Source organism: Acaromyces ingoldii (genome assembly GCF_003144295.1).
Source record: "Acaromyces ingoldii strain MCA 4198 unplaced genomic scaffold FA10scaffold_2, whole genome shotgun sequence".
NCBI classification, from domain to species: domain Eukaryota; kingdom Fungi; phylum Basidiomycota; class Exobasidiomycetes; order Exobasidiales; family Cryptobasidiaceae; genus Acaromyces; species Acaromyces ingoldii.
Window position 1 is genome coordinate 2682307 of NW_020290248.1, and position 19579 is coordinate 2701885.

Below are 19579 nucleotides of genomic sequence, written 5' to 3' on the forward strand. Positions count from 1 at the left end.
GCACGTTTGTCTGTGCTCTCTTGCGCGCCCTCGTCACTTGAGATCTCGTTGTAGCGATTGTGAAGCAGAAGACACTTTGCATTGATTTGCCCACATGAGCGCTTCATTAACCTTATTGGTCGGAGTTCTCGTCGTGACGCAAATTGAGGGCGAAGGGGAAGCGATGAATCCCCACCGGTGGCCAGCATCCTTGTCCCTCTCCAGCTTCTCGTACTGCCTGGCTCTGGCTATGGAATTTGCAAAGGTCGGTCAATTAACTCGTACATGAATTGTCGCGATCTTGTGCGCGTGCTCAGGCAACATATGGTTGTTCGCAGCGTAGTGTAGAATAATAGAGTAGCAGTGTAGGTCCACATTCGGACCGAACGAATCTCCGTACCTCTAAAGAACATTTTCAATAGCCTGTGCCTTTAATCCAATTTATGAACAAATGGACCTCGATTAGTGGTGCTCCACTCTTTTGGGTTCTTGCATGCGGTACAGAAGCGAACTTGGGCATCCCGCCAGCGCTGCAAACGCTCCAAGTTATATTGCTGTCTCACTTTCGCCCTTGTATTCCGTCTCTCACTCTTGTTCAGCATTGCTTGACTCGCTTTCATCAATCTATTTTCGTGGCGCTCTCAAAGAAGTAGTAGCAAGCGGATGACGAGGGGCTTCGACCGTTTCTCGCTTATCTTCCTGCCCCCACTCGGACGCATGCAGAAACACGACAAGCCACCGGCGGACAGGTCTTCCATTCCATTCGAGGGCAAGACGAGGCACACCAGGCCGTCGCACATCGAGCAAAGAACGAATAGTGCCCCTTGACGCAATGATCGGTATCTTTATAAAAGTTTTCCTCTCTTTTGTCGCCCCCGTGAAATGTCGAGCTGCAGCAGCAGCGCAAAGCGTACATACAGGATGGGAAAGTGCAAGTCGGATTCATTCGCACCGCGAATATAGGTGTTATCTGAAGATTGTCCATCATATGGTCATGAAAATAAATCAGAGCGGCCACGCGAGCAGCGGATCATCTGCTAAGGGCTCCCGCGACACCGGCCGCGGCAGCCGGTATTGCACGAGAGGACAGCGAGGCGAGCATGAATGGCGTCGATTTTACTGGAGGGTGGGGGAAGGCGAGTGCCGGGTGGGTAGCGGGTGCTGGGCGTTAGAGGAGGGTGGCATTATACATTTTGACGCCCACGCGCAGATTCAGTTAGAATCCTTGCAGTTTGTCACTGGTGCAGTGCCTGCCTCGCTCAAATCATCTCTCCTCCGTACAAGAGGCAGACGGATGTTGCACCTCCTTCTTTACTGCTTCGTCAGCAACAGAGCAGCCTCTGTTGAAGCCAATTGCAAACTACTTTGAGCCTTGGCAAATCTCGGGCATGTCATAGACGAGGGTACGACTCAAGTCGGGAGCGAAGGCCCGGAGGCATGTCTGTTCCTGAATGCTGTCAACTGAGCGAGCAGGTCATCACCCGCCTCACTTTCATGAGCCGAATACTTAAGTGGCCTCCCGCAAAGCGACATTCTTTCCTCCCCGCCTGGAATCATCATTGAAGACAGACCCATAAGGTGCGAAAGGGGACGACCGTAGGGGCCAAAAGGTACCGCGAATTTTGGGCGCGCTTCAACCAGGGTAGGGCGTAACGAAAACTTCCAATTATAAATTTCAGGCACAGACCACAAGGTCTTCCTTGCGGTTCGTCAAAATAGGTGTTGACAGGTCCTACCTTTGGGTAAGTCGACAGACAGTCCCCTCGAAACCTGCTCACACCCATCACCAATCCCTTCTCCATTCCTTCCGAACATCTCGTCGGCCACGGCAGGCCGTGGTCCGCATTTCGAATACCCAAGTCTTCTCTTTTTCCTTTTCGTCTTCGGTGGGCCAAGTTCCTGGCTGTGACCGACCTTTTCGAATTAAAACTTCGTGCTTCGGAGCCAAGCTTGATGAGGTGAGGATCGTTTCAGGGCTCCGAGGTGCGTGCTTCTTCATTTGTAAAGTCGGGTTTCGCGCTCCTCTGCTGACTATATTTTTACTACAGCTACTCATCAGCACGGTGAAATACGGTCACATGGTGTCGCGGCTGGGTGGTAGTGCTAGGCAAGCCCCGGGACAGGCATCAAGCGGCACATTGGGAGCCTCTAGCGGAGCTGGGGACATTCCATACGATCTTGAACCTTTTGTGGACTGGATCCCAAGCACGTATACCATCGCTCCTGACGCTGGCCGGGGTCCCGTGACCGTGACCACACAGGAGCCTCGGCTCAATTCCGAGGCCATTGAATCGGTCGTTTCAGACATTGCTTCGTGTGGTGAGTTGCTGTTCTTTGCAGGAGCGGAAAGGACGGCTGCTCACCATCTCGCTCGATGCAGCCCCGTCTGAGCGGGGAGCTTGTGCCGTCTCACAGGTCACGGCAGCAATCGCGAGCGTGGCCTCGTCCGAAGCTCAGATAAATTCAAGTAGCACTATCGCGACGCCCGCTCCAACCAGCGCTGCATCACCAACTCAGACGGATGAGCCCTCTATCTTAAGTGCAAAAGCTACATCGCCATCACCAAGCGCGCCATTGGTCCAGAGCACGCAGAGCATGCAGAACAGTGGTGTCGTACCGTCCGACTCCAAACCACCGTCCATTTTGCCGAGCTCAGTGCCAGGGCAGGTGACAATGGCGACTGGCTCCAATACGACCCCCAATACTTCACCAACCTCCATCTTCAAGTCTTCCACTTCAACCATGGAGACTACCAGCAGCGTGAATGGGTCTCAGTCTACAACGACGAGCTCCAGCCGCCAAGCGTCGTCGAGTGATAAGGGGTTGAGCAGCGGAGCGCAGGCCGGCATTGCAATCAGCGTTGTTGGCGTCTTTGTCGTCACTGCAGGACTTCTTTACTTCTGTTGGCGGCATCGAAGACGGCAAAAGTTTTTGAGCCAGAGCCACGACCCTCCGGTAATCGACGAAGACTACAATGATTCTTCGTATCGTCTCAATCGCGGAATGAATGAAATCGCTGCATCTGGCGCTGGCGCCGGCCTGCAAAGACCACCGTTTCGAACTGTTCTCTCCACGGCAAGCGAACGTAGCATTCAGAGGAAGCCGCCACCACTATCGACAAATGCCTCAAGCATCTACCACAATCCATACGCACGACCTATCAGTGTGTCCAGTCCGCCAGCATTCATCCCTCCCCACTTGAACCCTCATCAACAACAAAGTGAAGCAGCCTATGAAGCCCAATCTAACAACACACACAATTGGGACGCACCGCTTGCTCGTCTGTCTGTCGTGGAGCTTGAACGAGCCGAGCAGACGCGGCGGCCCGTGCGCGAACACTATCAGTGGCTTACACCATCACATTCTCCCACTCCTGCCAAATCCCCTTCAAGCAATCGTCGAGATAACAACGCTGTGCGTAGCTCGTCATGGGAATTCGTCGTGCAGCACGGCCCTGTCCCCTTGAGCACTCGCGGAAGCGAATATAATCCACTCGCGCACCCTCGATCGGCCGGTAACCTGGGAGACACATCTCTACAACCTGCACCGCGACGCAAAGAATCAAAGGCAAGCCTCTCAAGAGTGTACTCCGTCGACGGTCGGCCAGCCTCTTCGGCATCTTTGAGAAACAATAAGGTGCAAGGCGAAGATCGGCTTGATCATCAACGGTCAGACTCGGCTCCTGAGTCAGGTCTCCGGTATCCTGATGTATACAGCGATCGCCGACCGACGTCCTTTGAAGGACCGGATGCTTTGATTGCCCGGCTCAAGGGTCGCGCATCGACACCATACGAGGCGACTATGGACCAGCTTGCTTTTGAACAGACGGTAGCATCTCCCAACGTGCACCGCGATAGTGGCGTTGGCGGCCAAGACGCTACGGTAGCCAGGAGTCAGAACTCAGAATATGACGACGACGAAGACCGTGAGCAGAACGATAGCCCTCTGACAAACAAGACAGAGTTTGTCCCAGCCGACCGGATCATAGCATTCACCACGGCACCAGTTCCAAGCATCCCGCGGCACTATGAAGGTGGTGCCGGAACGTGGAGGTCTCCCCACGGGCTACAATCGCATCAACCTCAACCTTCAATGCTTTCGCCGTCTAGCGGTATGACTCAGCAAGCAGGTGTTCGCGAAACTGCCGCCGAGTGTCGTTCGAGCCGCCTTTGGGAGAATCCCCATCCACCCACTGCAACCTCTCCTGCGCCAGTCTCTGCACACCATTCGTCCTGCGCCGACTCATCATCTTCAGACTCAGAAGACGCCGAGACTGCACAGATCGGTCAGGCGAAGAAACGCCACATCTCACCCTTTTCATCATCCTCTCACCACTCACACCAGCGTCACGGGACACATGGCGAGTCAGCAAGCGGGGGTGCCTCAATGGCTGCCTCTGCTTCACCAATCAAGATGCTTCGCCCAAACCTTTCAAGACAGACGACACCACAGACTCACCCGCCTTCGTCTCCTGAGAAACCCATCATCGTAACGGGTCCTGCGGGAAGAAAGAAGGCTAAATCTCGCCCAGCCCTCGCCAAGATAAACACGGGCACGGGGGAAAGGCGCCCACCGGCGGCTGGCAGATCGAGGGAAGCAATGATGAGCGGGACGAGCCCAGCGCTCTTTGCAGCGTTTGCCAAGCTGCTCTCGCCTTCGCACCTGCATCATTCACCGACGCCGGCGACAAGATTTTCGATGTCGAGCATCGAATCAATGGAGACGGAAGATCACATGGAGCCACATGATGACTACAAGAATGACTCAGAAAAGAGCTCGTCCACGCTATCTCTGCGAGCATCGATTGGACGCGCACACACATGGCTATCGCAAGGTGACGAGGGCGACGACTACTAGATTTGCTTGCTTTTGTAAACGCATCATGATTGAGATCCACACAAGAGGAGAAGAGAAATCGGAAGAGATCAGAAAGGGCAGAGAAGATATGATGACAATAATTAGAAAAGCAATACATCACTGGGAATGCGCTGCATTGTAGCTCTGAACGACCCGGGTGATTTGCTTGAAGAACCAGTTGCGGCTTCCCACGTCTCGAAGCGGCAGGAATGGCCCATTGATCCCACCTCTCAAGACGAGAGCGATGCCTTCAGATTCGAGCGAGATGGAGGAGAGGTCTGACAAGAGCACCTCCCATGCGACTCTTAGACGAAGGGTGCGAATGAACATGATGCGGCCGACCGTGAGCATCACGACATTATCACCAGTTCCCGAGTCGCGCTGCTGGCCCGACGATGGGGCCGAAGAGCCCTCTCCGCCTTGTTGTGGTCCGTGATGCGAGTGGTGGTGGCCCCCACTGACGTCGACGTGCGCCACATAGTGTTCCTTCATGAGGCGGCCATTGTCGACGTTCTTCAACCACGTCTGGCCCAGCGCCTCCCGATCGCTATATGGCCTAACGATGCCGTCGCTGGCAACAAACCTGGGCAAGCGGACACGGTCGATTTCATTCTTTTCGAAGACGGCAGTCGTGTTGCGCACACCAGCCGTAATGTTTGATGCGGCATCAAAGAGACCGACAGCAGGCTTCGTCACAACACCGACGAGGGCCTTGCCGATACCCGTTACGAACCCGGCGGCGCCATTCTCTTCAGCACCTTCCAGAGGTCTTAGCGCCAAACCCTCGACGCCCGAAGTGACACTTGTGAAGAAGCTGTTACCTGCTGCAGTCAGGCCCAGCAGGGCGTGACGTGGCTTGTTCCTGAATTTGGACATCCTTCGCCGAGCTTGGAACTCGCGGTCCATCGTGGCGGCGGCCAAACCTTGTGAGATGGAACCTGTCACCTTGCTCGCACTGTCTGACAGACCGAATACGATGCTTTTTACGGCCGTCGAGGCGCCTCTGGCGATGCCCATGCCCAACTCGCGGTGTCCATGCATGATCAGGCCCTGGTACGGTTCGTAGAAGAGAGCGATGGCGCCTCCAGATACGTTGTTGAATAGTCCGACAGGGTTGCCAATGACATCGATACTGCCGACGAGCCGATAGAGTTGTGACAGCATCGCCTGTGTGTAGTGCGTTACGACACGGTCCATAAGCAGGTCGGGGCTCAGCCTGACATTTTCCACCACAAGCGCCGACAACCTAATCGGCGCGTCAGCGAGCGAGCCAACGGCCATGCTGGCGGCATTCAAGACGAAGAAGAGCGGATTGTGCGATGATGCCTGCTGTTCCTGGTCCGATCGCTCTGATCGGACGACGGAAAGATTGATCGCCAGCGGCTGCAGATGTAGGATGCCGATGTAGACATCTGACGCCGGTGCCGCCTGCTTGCCGTGCGGCTCCGCGATCTCTCGCGTGTGTAGCGCAAAATCAGTCTCTTCCTGGTTTGCCTTCCTCCACGAAGCTGCTCCGTCGAATTTTGTAAAGTCCAAGACGGCAAAGAGGAAGTCTTCATCGACTTCGACAGTGACCTCCTGCAAGAGGAACGAGGCGTACTTGATGTGCGTCACGCCGTGGCTCTCGTCCTTGCTGCGGATGAGCGAAGCCTGCAGCGTTGGGTGCGACTCGAGATCCTTTTGGTCCGGAGCGATGACCGCGGGGTACAGTACGATAGGGAAGAGGCCGGTAAAGAGCTGGTTATCAATTTGAATCCACCGACAAATGAGATTGAAGGCCGTCGTGACCTCCGACTCCGAGTAGTGAAATTCGAGCCCTCGGAAGGAAATGTATGCCAGCTCCTGCACACTGCGGTTGATGAGGGAGATGCCCACGCCCTCCAGCTCGATATTGAACGACGAGAGGATCTTCGTGTCAACGTCGACAGCCTCGAAGCCCTGGTCGGTGCGAATCGAGTCTGTGCGCGAGAACGTTGAGTTTTGCCGCTTCAGACGGTAATTGCTCGTCGCCTCCGAGTAATTTGATAGGACCAGCGTCTGCGTCGGGCCGTCCGCGCGCACGTCAAGGGACACCACCCTGTTACCCCGCCCGTCGGAGCTGGGGAACTTGAAGGGCAGCAAGCTTCCAATCTCTAGGATATTGACGTTGCGTTCCCTGCCATTGGCCACGAGCTTGATGATCTTATCTGGCAGGGCAGGGTAGTCCCAAGCGTACTTCATCTTGGACCGAGGCTTGAGCTCGTAGCGCTTGCCAACCTGCTCGTCGGTGCCACCTTGCGATGAATCGCCTCGCTCAATGGCCTGCATAAAGGTGATCGTATGGTCGCTCTCGTTGCGCAGCATGAAGGGCCAAGGTCCCTTTTCGTGAGACAGTGTGACGAAGATGGTTGGTCCTTCAAGTTGCACCTCGACCTTGACGAGATGCTGCTGATGTCCAACCTTGGCAATGCGCAGGTGCACCGTACCAACGTCTTCGAGGTTGAACGGCGCACTCCACTTGTTGTTGAGGCCGGGATAGGCTAATGTCATCTGCTTTGACGCGCCCACACGCAGGAAGTGAAGCGGCTGGCGCTTGCCCGGGTCTGACGAGATGATGTCGGCCGCTCCAGCCTCGCGAAGATTGATCTGCTCGCCGAGGTCGTTCTTGACCAGATACCTTGGCGTGAGCTTGACTACTTTCGACAACGAAAACTTGCCAAGCCCTTCCTCGATGGTAAGACCGAGATGAATCTCCTCGTTTTTGCTCGATGAAGGGATCACGACTTCGGTCTCAGACCCAATGGCCTCAAACGAGAGGGGCCTGGACCATCCCGAGTCGCCGACTCGCAGCTGCACGCGATTCCTTCGATCCTTCGTGTTGTGCGAGAACAAGAATGGCTCAGGCTCCTTGCGCATAGCTGAGGCCTCTCCTGCGCCTGGATCCTGACCAGCAACAAGCTTGGCACCTCCGATCCAGCTCTTGGTCTTGAGCGAAAAAGTCAAGCCCGTCAAATTGACAAAGATGTAAGGCGAGTAGATTTGAACCTTGAAGGCGCCACCGGAGTCGGGGTACTTTTGGTAGTGCAACCGCAGCTGGAGCTTGAGATTCTCTGCATCGGCCAGCGTCAAAAACTTTTCCACGGGGAAGTCGTCGCCATTGTCTGTGGCAATGATTGCAAACTCCGATGGAGAAAAGACCGATGATTGTATGTCGATGGAGAGGAGCAGGAGATGGGAGAGCTCGACGACATGGATAGGCGAGATGCCGCCCTTGCGCAGGAAGCTGGACCAGTTGCGCTGTTTCAAAGGTGGGTGAGTGAGTTGGAATGAATTTATACACTCGGAACACTCACATTGTGGTTCTTGTCGAAAATCCGGTACTGGATGTCGTACGGCAACAAGTTCTCCACTTCAACGGGCGCTCGGACTCGAAGCGTGAGGCGGGGATACGTACGGCTGACTGGATCCTGTCGATCGTAGACAGTGTAGCATTGGAAACGGAAGGGCGCCTCAGTCTCGTTGCTGTCATTGCATGTCAACACGCGCGTCGCCCGCTTGATAAGGTCGTGCCAGTTGACAGCCTCATTAGACCAGCCGTACTCGAAACCAGGATCGGGTCGAAGCTTGATCCGGTTGTGGTATGCTGCTTCGATGGGCACGGGACATGATTCGCCGGGCGCAATGTGTCTGATGATGTCGCTCAGCTTGCCTTCGGCATCGAGCACAACCATTTCAATCGGAACCATCGTGTTGTTTTCGACGTTGAACGTTGAGCGGAAGGTGACGACCTTGACGTTGTCCACAAGCTTGACTTCGTACAAGAGTCTGTGTGATACCTTTTCGAGCTTGGGACGGAGGTTGACGAGGAACTCGCCCTCGCGGTCGACAGAGATATGCTTGACACGCTCCCATGGCATGCCCTCGATGTGGAGCGACAGCAAATTGCCACCGGATTCCATAATGTGCTCTCGCATATTCTTCCAATCCTCGAAGCGCCACGGCATGTCGCTCCCGTCGTCGAGATGCTGTGCAGCGGGTCGAACCTTTGATCCCTCATGCTGCGCCCAAAGACTGAGCCTGTAGCCGGTGCGGTTGCAGATGCGGAAGGGTGCCTGCGCGTTGCGGTTGGCGCTCACGTTGTTGTTGGCGTCGTCCTTGATCAAGTCGAGGGTTGTCATGGCTGTCTCGACGAGCGTCGTGGTGACGTTGAGCTCTAGACGTCTCTTGGAAGACAGCATCATGTTTGTCGTGCCTGCTTTAGTTTCGATGCCAAAATCGACGAGCCAAGGATCGATGAGCGGCTCCCAGTGTGACCTCGAGAGGTTGTAGTAGTTGACATGCATTCCAATCGAGGTCGACAGCCGCAAGTCGGCCGACCAATCATGCGCAGCGATGCCAAACTTCTCAACCGTCAAGTCGAGCAAGGGGAGCGAGTGTGTGTCTCCGATGAGAATCAGCTGGATGCGCTCAAAATCGGCCTTTAGCGTCTCTTTCGAGACGATGAGTTGCGCGTCGTGCGACTGCTGTGACTGTCCCTTTTCGCTTCTTCGCGTAACAGCACCTGTCTCGCTTGAGGAAGAGGCTGCGTCGATGGACTCGGCCACCTTGCTGCTCACCGCGGACGGTTGCCTAGCCGACGCCCTATTTGCTCCGCCCGAATCGGCTTGACCGCCCGTTTTGGAAGAGAGCTCAATGGCCTTGTTGATGACGGACATGATGAGCTTCATGTCGCGCAGCGAGACGCGGAAGATGAGCGGCTGCACATTGAGCTCGATGCTGGTGCTCTGCTGAATCCCATAGCCTCTGCTATCCAGAGACAAGGCAATGTTGAAGTTGTCGACGAGGCGGAGCGAGTCCTTTGGCTTGTTCATGCGGCACATGAACATGCCGAATTGATCCACCATGAGGGCGAGTACGCCTTGCTGCGACATGAGGACCTGCTTGATGCTCAGCACGATTGCCTCGGTGTCGCTCCTCTCCGGCGCGGCAAGGAGGATAATGGTCGGGTCAACAACGTTGAGTCGGAAGGAGAAGGCTGGCGGCGCTGCGATACCATCGGCACCGTCTGCGGTACCTTGCGCCGCGGATGTGTTCCGGGCTGACTTTGCCCCAGCACCCGACATGGAGCTCTTGTTGGGTTTCTTGGAAGAGGGTGTCGAACGGCGATCGTCCGTGTCATGGTCGTGCTCATTCTGTTGCTGTAGCTGCTGCTCTTGGAACGCGCTCATGAAGAAGTTCAAGAGGGCAAACATCGGGTCTAGAGAAAAGATGACCTTTGGGCTATCGACGGTGATGAGGGCAAGAGCGGCATGGTCAGGTGCTCCAGACATCGAATACGAGAGCATGAACTGATAGCCGTCATGCTTGACAGCGGGAATGATCTCGCGGAACTTTGTCTCCTTGCCTGGGCGCGTGTCAGTAACGGTGAACGACTTGAGCACGACCTCTGATTCGAGAGACGAATCGGAAAGCATCTTGAGCTTGACTTCTGTCCCATTGAGGGCGAACCTGGCCAAGCTCGAGTTGCTAAGCGACTCCTGTCCTGTGGCTGCTGCGTTGAAGAGCTCCAGGTTGATGGTACGGACGTTGAAAAGAAGATCCAGCGTCGTTCCAAGAGGCACGACTTTGCCTGTATCATCGTGCGACTCGGCGCCCAGTTCAGGGAGCATGTCCACCGCAGGCCCTCGTCCACTGCTTGACTTGTTGTCCTGCTTGGATGGTGGCTCTATGCTTTGAGGCTTCTTCGAAAGAGGCGCTTTCGCCATGGCCTCTTCTCCATTATCCGTAAAGTCCTCTTCCCCAATGCCCGCAAAAGCTCGTGGAATAGACTGAGAAAGAGCGATGATGAAGCCATACTGCTGCTCGGTCAGCTTGATCTGGACGTCGGACATCCTCGCTCGGATCTGCATGTCGGGCTCTCCACTCCTCGTCGAGCTCTTTTCATGATCAACATGCTCCTGCTGCGCCATATCGACTGAGATGTTGACGTCGTCGATCATTTGTACGCGATAGTCTTTGTTCGCAGAGCGAAGCCTCGAGGCCAAGCGAATGTGACGGATGCCTGCCTCGACCTTTGTGACAACGTGATCATCGTCCTGGGCCGGGAATGTGTTGTGCGCGTATATCTCGCCAAGGTAGGCCGTGATCACGTCGGACGAGTGAACGTCGCGAGGCAGCACAACAATTGGTGTCTTGATGATGACATCGTAGTGCAGCTTCATTACCTTTGCCTGGAGCTGCGTCGCCTGGGCGCTGGCCGCCTGCGTCGCCGCGTCGTAGACAGCCTTCATCTGGGCAAATTTGCTGAAGAATTGGATCAAGTCGTGCACTGGCTCTTCTAGGAACGTGAATCGCAGCGACCCTGTTCGGAGCCAAACGGCCATGTCGTAACCCGGGTATGTCTGTTTGTCGGCAGCGTCAAAGGTCTCGTAGGTGAAGTCGGCAAGCTCATCTCCCTCGATTGAAAGGAGCTTCTTGAACTCTGGGTTGGACGTCTGGCGTTGGGAGTTGTCGAGGAGCAGAAGGGAGCCTAGCCTTGCGGCCACACGGAGCGTGTTGCCACGTAACAAAACTGCAACATCCGCCGTCGACAACGTCAGAGTTGCGAGCAGCTCACCGTCATTGTTTAGGCGCAAGACGACAGAAGTGAGCTTCACTCGGACTCGAATCTTCTCCTTGCGTTCCTCGACAGTCTCAGGATTACCAGCCTTTACCAAATTCTTGTCGTCTTTAGGCGGTCCATCGATGGAGATCCGCCTGTTGGTCTTGGACGCGTCGCTCTGCCTCCGTCCCTTGTCTCCTTGCTGGCTTGGCTGTTGGACCGGTTCCTCTTGGGCCGGTACAAACGTTGTCATGATCCAATCGTAGACGGCCAGCACGCTGACTCGGGTGAGCATGATGTTGATCGTCGACACATCGACATTGATCGTCTGGTCGATGCCCTCATAGACCGACATGAACTCCGGTGAGTCGGTCTGAACTCGAGTGTATTTGACCCGAACCAGGTCCTTATCAGATGGCGGCGTGTTTGGCTCTGTTTCTGTGCTAACTGTCCCTCCCTTTGTGGCGCCATCGTCGACCTGCTTCGATGTGATGAGATGCTTGAAGACGGCGCCCTGGTCGACGATCTTGTCCTCGAGTTCCAGGCTGCGGAGCCCGACGTCGACATCAAGATGGTATGGATAGACGGCAAGATGAAGCAGGAAGCCTTCAAAGACGGCCTCGACAAGGAGCCGGTCTGGTTTCAAAGGGTCCGTGTTGGATTTGTAAATGGATCCAGAGAGCCTGTCGACGACGAAGTGTAGCTCGAAATTCTTTTGGTGCGCATTGATGCGGTCTGCAGTCGCATCTTCTGCGTCCTGGAATTCGGCCTGGTCATCTTCAACATCTTCGCTCGCCGGTTCTACCACGTACTCGTCCCCTCGCATCTGGCTCGCAATTCTCGAACGTCTCTCCCTGCTCAGATTAAACGTCTCCGAAGGCTGCGACGAGTGCCGACCGAATTTCCTGCCTTGCTCCTCCTCTGGCTCCTCCTCCTCTTCCACTTCGGACAGCTCCATAATTGTGCCTGCTCGCGAATTGGCCTTAGAGCTATCGCTGTCGCTCAGTTGGGGAATGGCGACATCGATGATGGCCATTAGCGTCTTGTACTTTCTGTCGGAAAAGTTGACACGAAGCGAGGGCAGATGGCCCGTCATCTTGAACTTGGTCAGGTTAGGCGCCTTGGGAAGAATGGAGTTGTGAAGGGTAAAGTCAAGGTTGATGCGCTCGAGGAGGTGGAATGCATGGTCATGCTCCGAGTCGGCGTGCAGGCTCTTCATGCACGAGGCCAGGTCAGGACCCATGACGAGTTGCGCTGATTCGAGCTTGACAAAGAAGCGGTCGTACATGAGGTCTTCCAGCTGCCTGTAGTCCTCCTCGGTGTACTGTTTCGACTGCTTCGACCGGACCGTATCCAACGCACCTTGGTCGGCAAGGACCGACTTCAGGGAAATTTTACCAGCGTCGAGCACGATATGTTGGCATTCCTTCTTCGTCACATCCTCGGGGACGATGATGATGGGCGCCTTGACATCCATGTCTAAATCGATCGTCTTGTGGGTCTCCAAAGCATGCTCGAGACCCGTCCGTGTTTCTTTACGGATGCCTTCGAGCGTTTCGCTCGCCACATCAATGAGCGCACCGATCAGCTCCAGCTCCGACTCGGGCGGCTTGAAGAAGCGAACGATTTCCTCGACATAACCGCGGTGGTATATGATCTCGAGGGAGCGCATCTTGAGCGACAGCGCATTGTCCGCACGCTTGTCCAGCGGCTTGTTCTCGAAGCGAAGCGCAAAGAAGGGGTTATCTGGGTCGCTCTCTTCGCCCACCTCTTTCTCGACCTGCTCGAGATCGGCCCCTGCTGAATTCTGCCTTCCTTTGGGCATGCCCAGCTCGTCATCCTTGACTCTGACAATCTGCGGGTACAGGGACTGAGGCGAGGTGCCGTCATAGACACGCAGACCGCCGAGCGACAGGGCGGCTTCAAGATTGTCGATACGCTGAATCACATCGGCTTGTAGAGAGTCAAAGACGAGCGAGATAATTTCGTTTCCTTTGGAGTGATCGTGGAGCGCGAAGGAACCCGTCTGCAGCTTGGTCGTCAGCCGCAACTTCATGGCATCGCCAGGCAGGTCGAGCGCCTGGCCGATGGCAGTCGAACCAGACTCCTCGTCCCATTCGATGGCGTCGTACAACTCTTTTCGTTGCTCGTCATTGAGCACGCCTCCCTGATTGCTTCCCTCAGCATGCCCTCCTCCTCCACCGCCCCAGATCCATCCGAGCCACCCGCCGCCGGCCGAATTTGAGCCGCCTGCTTGGTTCGAATGTCCGTTTGCAATTTCGTCTTTCCGCTGTGCGATCTTTTCCTTTCGTAGCTCGTTCCTGGCAATAGATCGGTAGAAACGAATGTCCTTGTACGAAAGTCGTTTTTCGAGATCCTTAAGCGGTTCGCCTTCCTCGCTCTGCGCCGTCACCACGCCAGCTTGGTTCTGGTTGGCCTTGTTGGCCTGCTTCTCCTTCTCCATGAACAGCCTGACGTAATCTCTGCGGTCGTCTCTGCGCTGGCGAAAGTAGTCCCACGACCACACCTTGTGCTTTTCGTGCACTTCGTTGAGGATTGCCCTGCCAGCAAAGTGGAGCATGGCTCGCGGCCGATTCTCCTCCAGCTCCTCAACTGAAGGACGGAAGCGTCGGTACTGGGCCTGCCTGTTGAAAAAGTGGAAGAGGTCTGTCACAGAGATGACGTCTCTGTACTGTTCATCGTCGAGCGCAAAGCCGAGCTGATCGAAGAGGAGCTGGGCGTCCATCTTGGGTATATCATTTGTCATCTTTCGACGCATGACGAGACGACCAGCGCCGGAGACGGGCTTGAGGATGAACTGGTGGTCGGGGATCTGGCCCTCTCTCGCAATGAGGTCGTTGAACAACTGCTGTGCTTTTGATAGTTCGTGACCTGCCAAAGAGTCGGCGTCCGTGTCCCAGTACGCTGCCAGTGACTCGAGCCTGGCGAGCTTGTGGATGCCCTCTGCACTGTTCTGCACAAAGGTCGGCTTCCAGTCCTTGTCCGTCGACACGGCCGAGAACTCGGCCAGCGTCAGACCGGCAGCGAAGGGATGCTGCAACGATCATCTCAGTAATGGGTTCTTCGCAGCATATAAGTTCTTTTTCTTAGGCCTCACCTCTGGATTTGACAAGTCATCCTCGTACCGAACATGGATGTTGCGGACAGTAATCTGCAAATTATCGACGATCTTGGTGATGAGGGAGCTCGTGAAGCTCTCGTTCTTTTGCGCATCCTCTGTCGCGGTGTGCTCTACTCGTCAGTCACACTTGTCCTTGCAGCTGCTCTTCCATCTCTCCTTTTCAGCGAAACTCACCTGAACTCATGCCGACGACCTGTGGCCCATCCCGGCCCAGAAGCTCGGCATTAGCCAGCTTCTCCTGTTTAGCCGCCTGTGCCCGCTCCTCTTCTTCGTCCTCGTCCACGTCTGCGCCCGCGTTGCGCGGCGACGCGAGCAGGTAGACATTCTCGACGAGGACCCTGACCGGTTTCCCCTTGAGGTTCGACCAGGGAATCGAGAGCGTCAGGTCGCCCAGGAAGCCCTCCTTGACGTCGATGGGAAGCCGGAACTTGTCGAGCGCAGACGTCTTGAGTCGGAGGCTGTGCACAGATGCAAGATCATACCCGTCAGCATGGCGCAGCAGCGCGCGCGCGCGAGAGAGAGTAAGGTTAAGCGACCCACTTTCGAAGCTTGACATCACCGCTCCAGATCCCGACATTGAGCTGGCTTGTGTTGAGGCCATCGACGTAGGACGCTAGGAAGCGGTTGAGGACAGAGGCCAGGACGCCCTCGAGCATCTTGGTCGTGCGGCGTGCTTCGTCACCGACCTCGTCGTTGTCGTCTTAGGTTCAATTGCTCGTCGCCCCCCTCTTTGGCGTGTTGGTTGATTTAATTAGAAACAGAGGTGGAGCTAGAGGCGAAAAATTGGGAGCGAATCGAAAAGGGGTGGGGGTATCTCCTCGAACGAGCAATGGTACTGCGTATCTTGTCTGGTGCGTGCGCGGGCACTTTTTATTGGGCGTGAGGAAGAGACAATGCTAGCTATCGGGCCTCGTTGCTAGACCCGGGGTCCACCACCTGCAACTGCGCTTTGAGGTCCCTTTGGTGCGTCGCCAACTTCCCGTCGCGATGGCTTCGACGCCCGCGTCACTGTGCAGTGAGTGGCTTTTCCACGTGGAGGCTGAACCCTTCACATTGCACCGACTTGTTTTCATGAGCTGTAGTTGCGCAAGAGATGAAGAGGAGAATGCCAAATAGAACAGACAGGTGAAGGAAAACAGTAGTGCGGGGATAGAAGCTATGGAGAAGGAGAAGAAATCTTAAACGTATGTTGAGAGAACACGTTCGGCGTGGTGTGTGGCCCCTTCTCAGATCCTAACGGAAGCGCAGCAAGTGATGATGTCGGATGATGTTGTTGTTGTGATGAAAACAGATGTGCGGTCATGTCCCTTTTTCATACCTTCGTCCCCACTCCCCCTCGCTCTCCATTGCTCCCTCCCTTTCTCGTCATCGTCGTCGTTCGTTGTTGTCGTCTACGTTATTGTGCTGCCCCTTCCTGCGAGTTACTCATCGTCAGGGCAGGACACACTGCTACCCACCAGTAGCACCTAGTGTCCCGCCTTTGCCCGCCAGTATCCAAGCCGTCATCCCAAAGACGAAGACACCGGCAGCACCAAGCATCGGTAGAGAGGCGGACTGCAAAAGGAAATGTTGGTTGAGCGATTGTTATATGGTCTTTGATGCAGCTCGTACTCACGCCGTCTCTGGCTCCACCGCCTCCGCCTCTTTTTGCGGAAAGAAAGGCAGGCCCTCGTCGACTGCTGTGGTCAAGCAGGCTGTCAAGGCTCGTCTGTGTCGGCGTACCAGCACCACGCGTTCCAACGCTGCTTGACGAGGCCGATGCAGATCTGCTTTCCTGCTGAGAAAGTGGCCCTGAAGCAGCAGAGGTAGAGCTGTCCAGATTTGCCTCGCGCGCGAGCAGGTTGAAGTCGTCGGTGTAGAGTAGCGCCCTCAGCTCTCTGTTCATCCGCGCAGCATCACCGTCGAGCAGCGATGATCTGATGTCGGCTTCTGCGCTGCTGGCGGCCTTGTCGTCGCTTCTGGTGTTGGCTGCGGCTGCTCGCCTCTTTCTTCGCTTCCGGGCCGCCGAGCTCGATTTGGTCTCGACACCAGATACGCTGACGGCAGCACTGGAGCCTTCTCGATCCAACGGACCGCTGACGCCGTCTTCGTCAAGCGAAACATCAGTAGAAGAAGACGAGGCTTGGCCTTCGAGTACGTCTTCAACTTCGCCATTGAGGCTGTCCCAGAGCTGCACCACGCGCTGCAGCGCTCGTCGGTCCTCGTCAATCTGGGACTTTTCCTTGGCCCAGTCCTTCTCAAACGCGTCTCGCCACTTGCCCCAACGAGATTCGAGCGCAGCCAGAATGCCTCCTGCGCCTGCGGTGCCTGCGAGTCCCGCAGCGGCCGCTGCTTCCAGGGTCGTCGAATCGGCTTCCTTGCTGGCGGAAGCTTCAGGCTGCGTCGATTCGAGCAACTTGACCTTCTCTTCCAGACGCTTGACCGCCTCTGTGGCCTCGGCATGTTGTCCCGCGAGCGTCCGTCCAAGCTCCAAAGCTCTTTCGAGCTGCTGCTCCATGGCCTCGAGGCGTCTGTTGAGCTCCTCAGTCTTCTTGAAGCTTTCATCCTCTTCGCTCTTCTTCTTGACGGGCACGCCATCGGGAGGTGCCAATGGACCGACGTGGTTCTTGAGACGGGCAAGGGTCTCCTCGTCCTGCATCTCGTCGTCGCCAAAGATGTTGGTGATATCGTCGGACTCAACCTCGTCGACGCCAATCGGTCCCTTGCCCAGGGCGCTTCGCTGTGAAAAGGGCTTTCTTTCGTTGCTTGCGCTGCTGTCCTCGCCTCCAGCGACAACTGTGTCCATCGAGGCCACACTGGCGCCATCGTCAAAGTCTTCGCCTGCCTCTTCTTTCCGAACTCCGTTGCTCCACGCTTGGTGGTCCAACACGCCTGCCACTTTCTGACGCTGGCGCACCGCCTCGGCCAGCTCTCGCCTTGCTTCGTTGACCTGTGACCGCATATGGCCCACATCGTCCCGCACACCGTCGTGCTCCTCGAGCTTGGCCTCGAGCCCTGCAAGCCTGTCCATGTGCTGGTTCAGAGTCCGTTGCGTCTCGTGAATCTGTTCCTCAAGAGCCTTGATTGTCTCCGAGGCAGCGGCAGCAGCAGTCGCTGCCGCTTCTGCACCTCCGTCGCCAGTGCCCTGACCACCGACACTGTTTCGGCCGTCCTTGTCCAGGGAGTGGACAGGAGGAACCATGTGCTGGTACGGAGGGTTCTGCATCGGCGGCAAGCCTCCTCCGAGCGTCTCGCCAATCTCACCCATGGCCTGGGTGAGCGTGCCGAGGTCGTTGGCCTGCTCGCGGCTCTTCTGCAGCTCGGCCTGGAGCTTGTGAAGGATGTGATCGAAGCTCGTACCACCGACGCTTCCACCGCCCACGCCCAGCTTGCTCCTTCGCAAGCCACCCTCTGCGCCCGGGCCTACGGACTGGTGACCAAGTCCACCACCGGCAATGCCGCCACGGTAGAGGGCGGCAAAGTCGTTTCGCAGGCCCAGTGCCTCTTCGGCGGTGAGAACGAGAAAGACTCGGCAGGAGACTTTGTGATGGATGATCGACTTGTTGTCCTCGCCGACAATGTCGATGCCGAACTCGACCATGTCCTCGTTGTGAAGCTCAAACACGTCCGACTCTTGCGCTTCGGGGGACAGTCTTTCGCCATTGATGAAGGTGCCGTTCGATGACTTGACGTCTTTGATAAAGACCTAGAGAGTGTCGGATGCGATAAGGTCAGTCAAGAGACAGTGCGAGGAATGTATGCGTTTGTGTATGTGCTCTCACCTTGCCGTCTTGGCTCCAGACCTCGGCATGCATCCTGCTAAGCACTTTGGAGTCAAAGTAGCCATTGCTGGGCTGAGGAATCGACTTTGCGTTTGTCTGCCGTCCAATCTTGATTTTGTTATGAGGACCAGGTGGAGCCAGACTGATCTGCTTGGGAGCAAATGTGTCGTTGAGGGGGTGAAGATGCAGCGCCGGATACACCAAGGGTGCACCGGTGCCGTTTCCATTTTGCTGCTGCTGTTGTTGCTGCTGTTGTTGCTGTCCCTGTGGTTGCTGTCCCTGTTGCTGACCACCTTGCAGCTGTTGCGGCGGTTGCTGGGGCTGGTGGTGCTGTTGCTGCGGTTGCCCGTTTGCAGCGCCTGAGTAGAGGCCATTGCTAGTCCCGTTGGCCGCAGCCGTGGTTCCTTGAGGGGCAAACATTTGCAATTGCGAATGGTTGGCCTGGAAGTGGTTACCGTTCTGGAAGATGCCGTTACCGTTGAATTGGTGTCCAAAGTTGCTTCCTGCTGACGAGGGCGATGGGGCCATAGGAGTACCACCGAATTGCATCGTCAGGGGGACAGGATGCGCGCGCCTTGCCAGTCGCTGTAAGGCCTTCCGTCAGCAGCGATGCAAATGTATGCTTCCTGTGCTTGATGGAGGGGGAATAGACGACGTCCGTTGACCCTGTTACCCGCGTGCACGGAGGATGGAAGAATGACGATATGATGCAATGCCGTCTGGGGTATGTGATGATCTTTGCGGCACGTCAAGGGACAAAGGACGACGTACGACGCTCGGCTGGCTGCCTGGCTCGTGGCCTACGCGCTCACTCCGACGTGCACTCGACAGCGAGGCGAGCTCAAGTCAATGCAGCTCTCGCGTCGTTCTGCGGTGCGTGCGGTGCGTGCGGTGCGTGCCTTACGTGTTGGTGTCGGCGACAGTGGGGGAGAACGGCCACCTGCACTCGTGATCTCCGTTGCTGGAGCTGTGCTTGATGTAGTACACCACGGCTACGACTAGGCAGATTCGCTCGAGAAGAGCCCCTCGTCGTCCCTCCTGTCGTTTGGCTTTGAGATGTGCCGGTCGCGTGGCTCATTGGCTTTTCTTTCATTTGGATTACAAGAATACGAGCATCATTGTTGTATGTCATTCGCGCCTGTCCAATTCAAGATCATCTGGAGGGGCCGCTTGCCTCGCTACTACTACTGATATGGCTGCCCCGCGCGTTGCTTTGTTGTCCTGCTGCTGACCGCTCCGCGCCGCCTTTGTTGTCCTGCT

General features: G+C 56.1%; 3 protein-coding genes across 3 annotated transcripts; 1 reads left to right on the forward strand and 2 right to left on the reverse strand.

Annotated features, from left to right (window-relative positions):
• The first annotated feature begins 1732 nt into the window (after nt 1–1732).
• FA10DRAFT_85305 (hypothetical protein) lies at nt 1733–4895 on the forward strand. The gene is made up of 3 exons (XM_025525744.1): nt 1733–1962; nt 2028–2298; nt 2360–4895. The coding sequence occupies exons 2-3, from the start codon at nt 2058–2060 to the stop codon at nt 4834–4836; spliced, it is 2718 nt and encodes a 905-aa protein (XP_025379339.1). The 5' UTR covers nt 1733–1962; nt 2028–2057; the 3' UTR covers nt 4837–4895.
• On the reverse strand, nt 4821–15510 carry FA10DRAFT_300668 (hypothetical protein). Its single transcript, XM_025524875.1, has 5 exons — nt 15099–15510; nt 14733–15016; nt 14535–14653; nt 8169–14471; nt 4821–8112 (listed from the first exon to the last, which is right to left on the reverse strand). Exons 1-5 carry the CDS (start codon nt 15212–15214, stop codon nt 4954–4956), a joined length of 9981 nt encoding a protein of 3326 aa, XP_025379340.1. The 5' UTR covers nt 15215–15510; the 3' UTR covers nt 4821–4953.
• A 460-nt stretch (nt 15511–15970) lies between these two features.
• On the reverse strand, nt 15971–19344 carry FA10DRAFT_265944 (hypothetical protein). The gene is made up of 3 exons (XM_025521276.1): nt 18320–19344; nt 16174–18243; nt 15971–16112 (listed from the first exon to the last, which is right to left on the reverse strand). The coding sequence occupies exons 1-3, from the start codon at nt 18866–18868 to the stop codon at nt 16008–16010; spliced, it is 2724 nt and encodes a 907-aa protein (XP_025379341.1). The 5' UTR covers nt 18869–19344; the 3' UTR covers nt 15971–16007.
• Nucleotides 19345–19579: the final 235 nt, after the last annotated feature.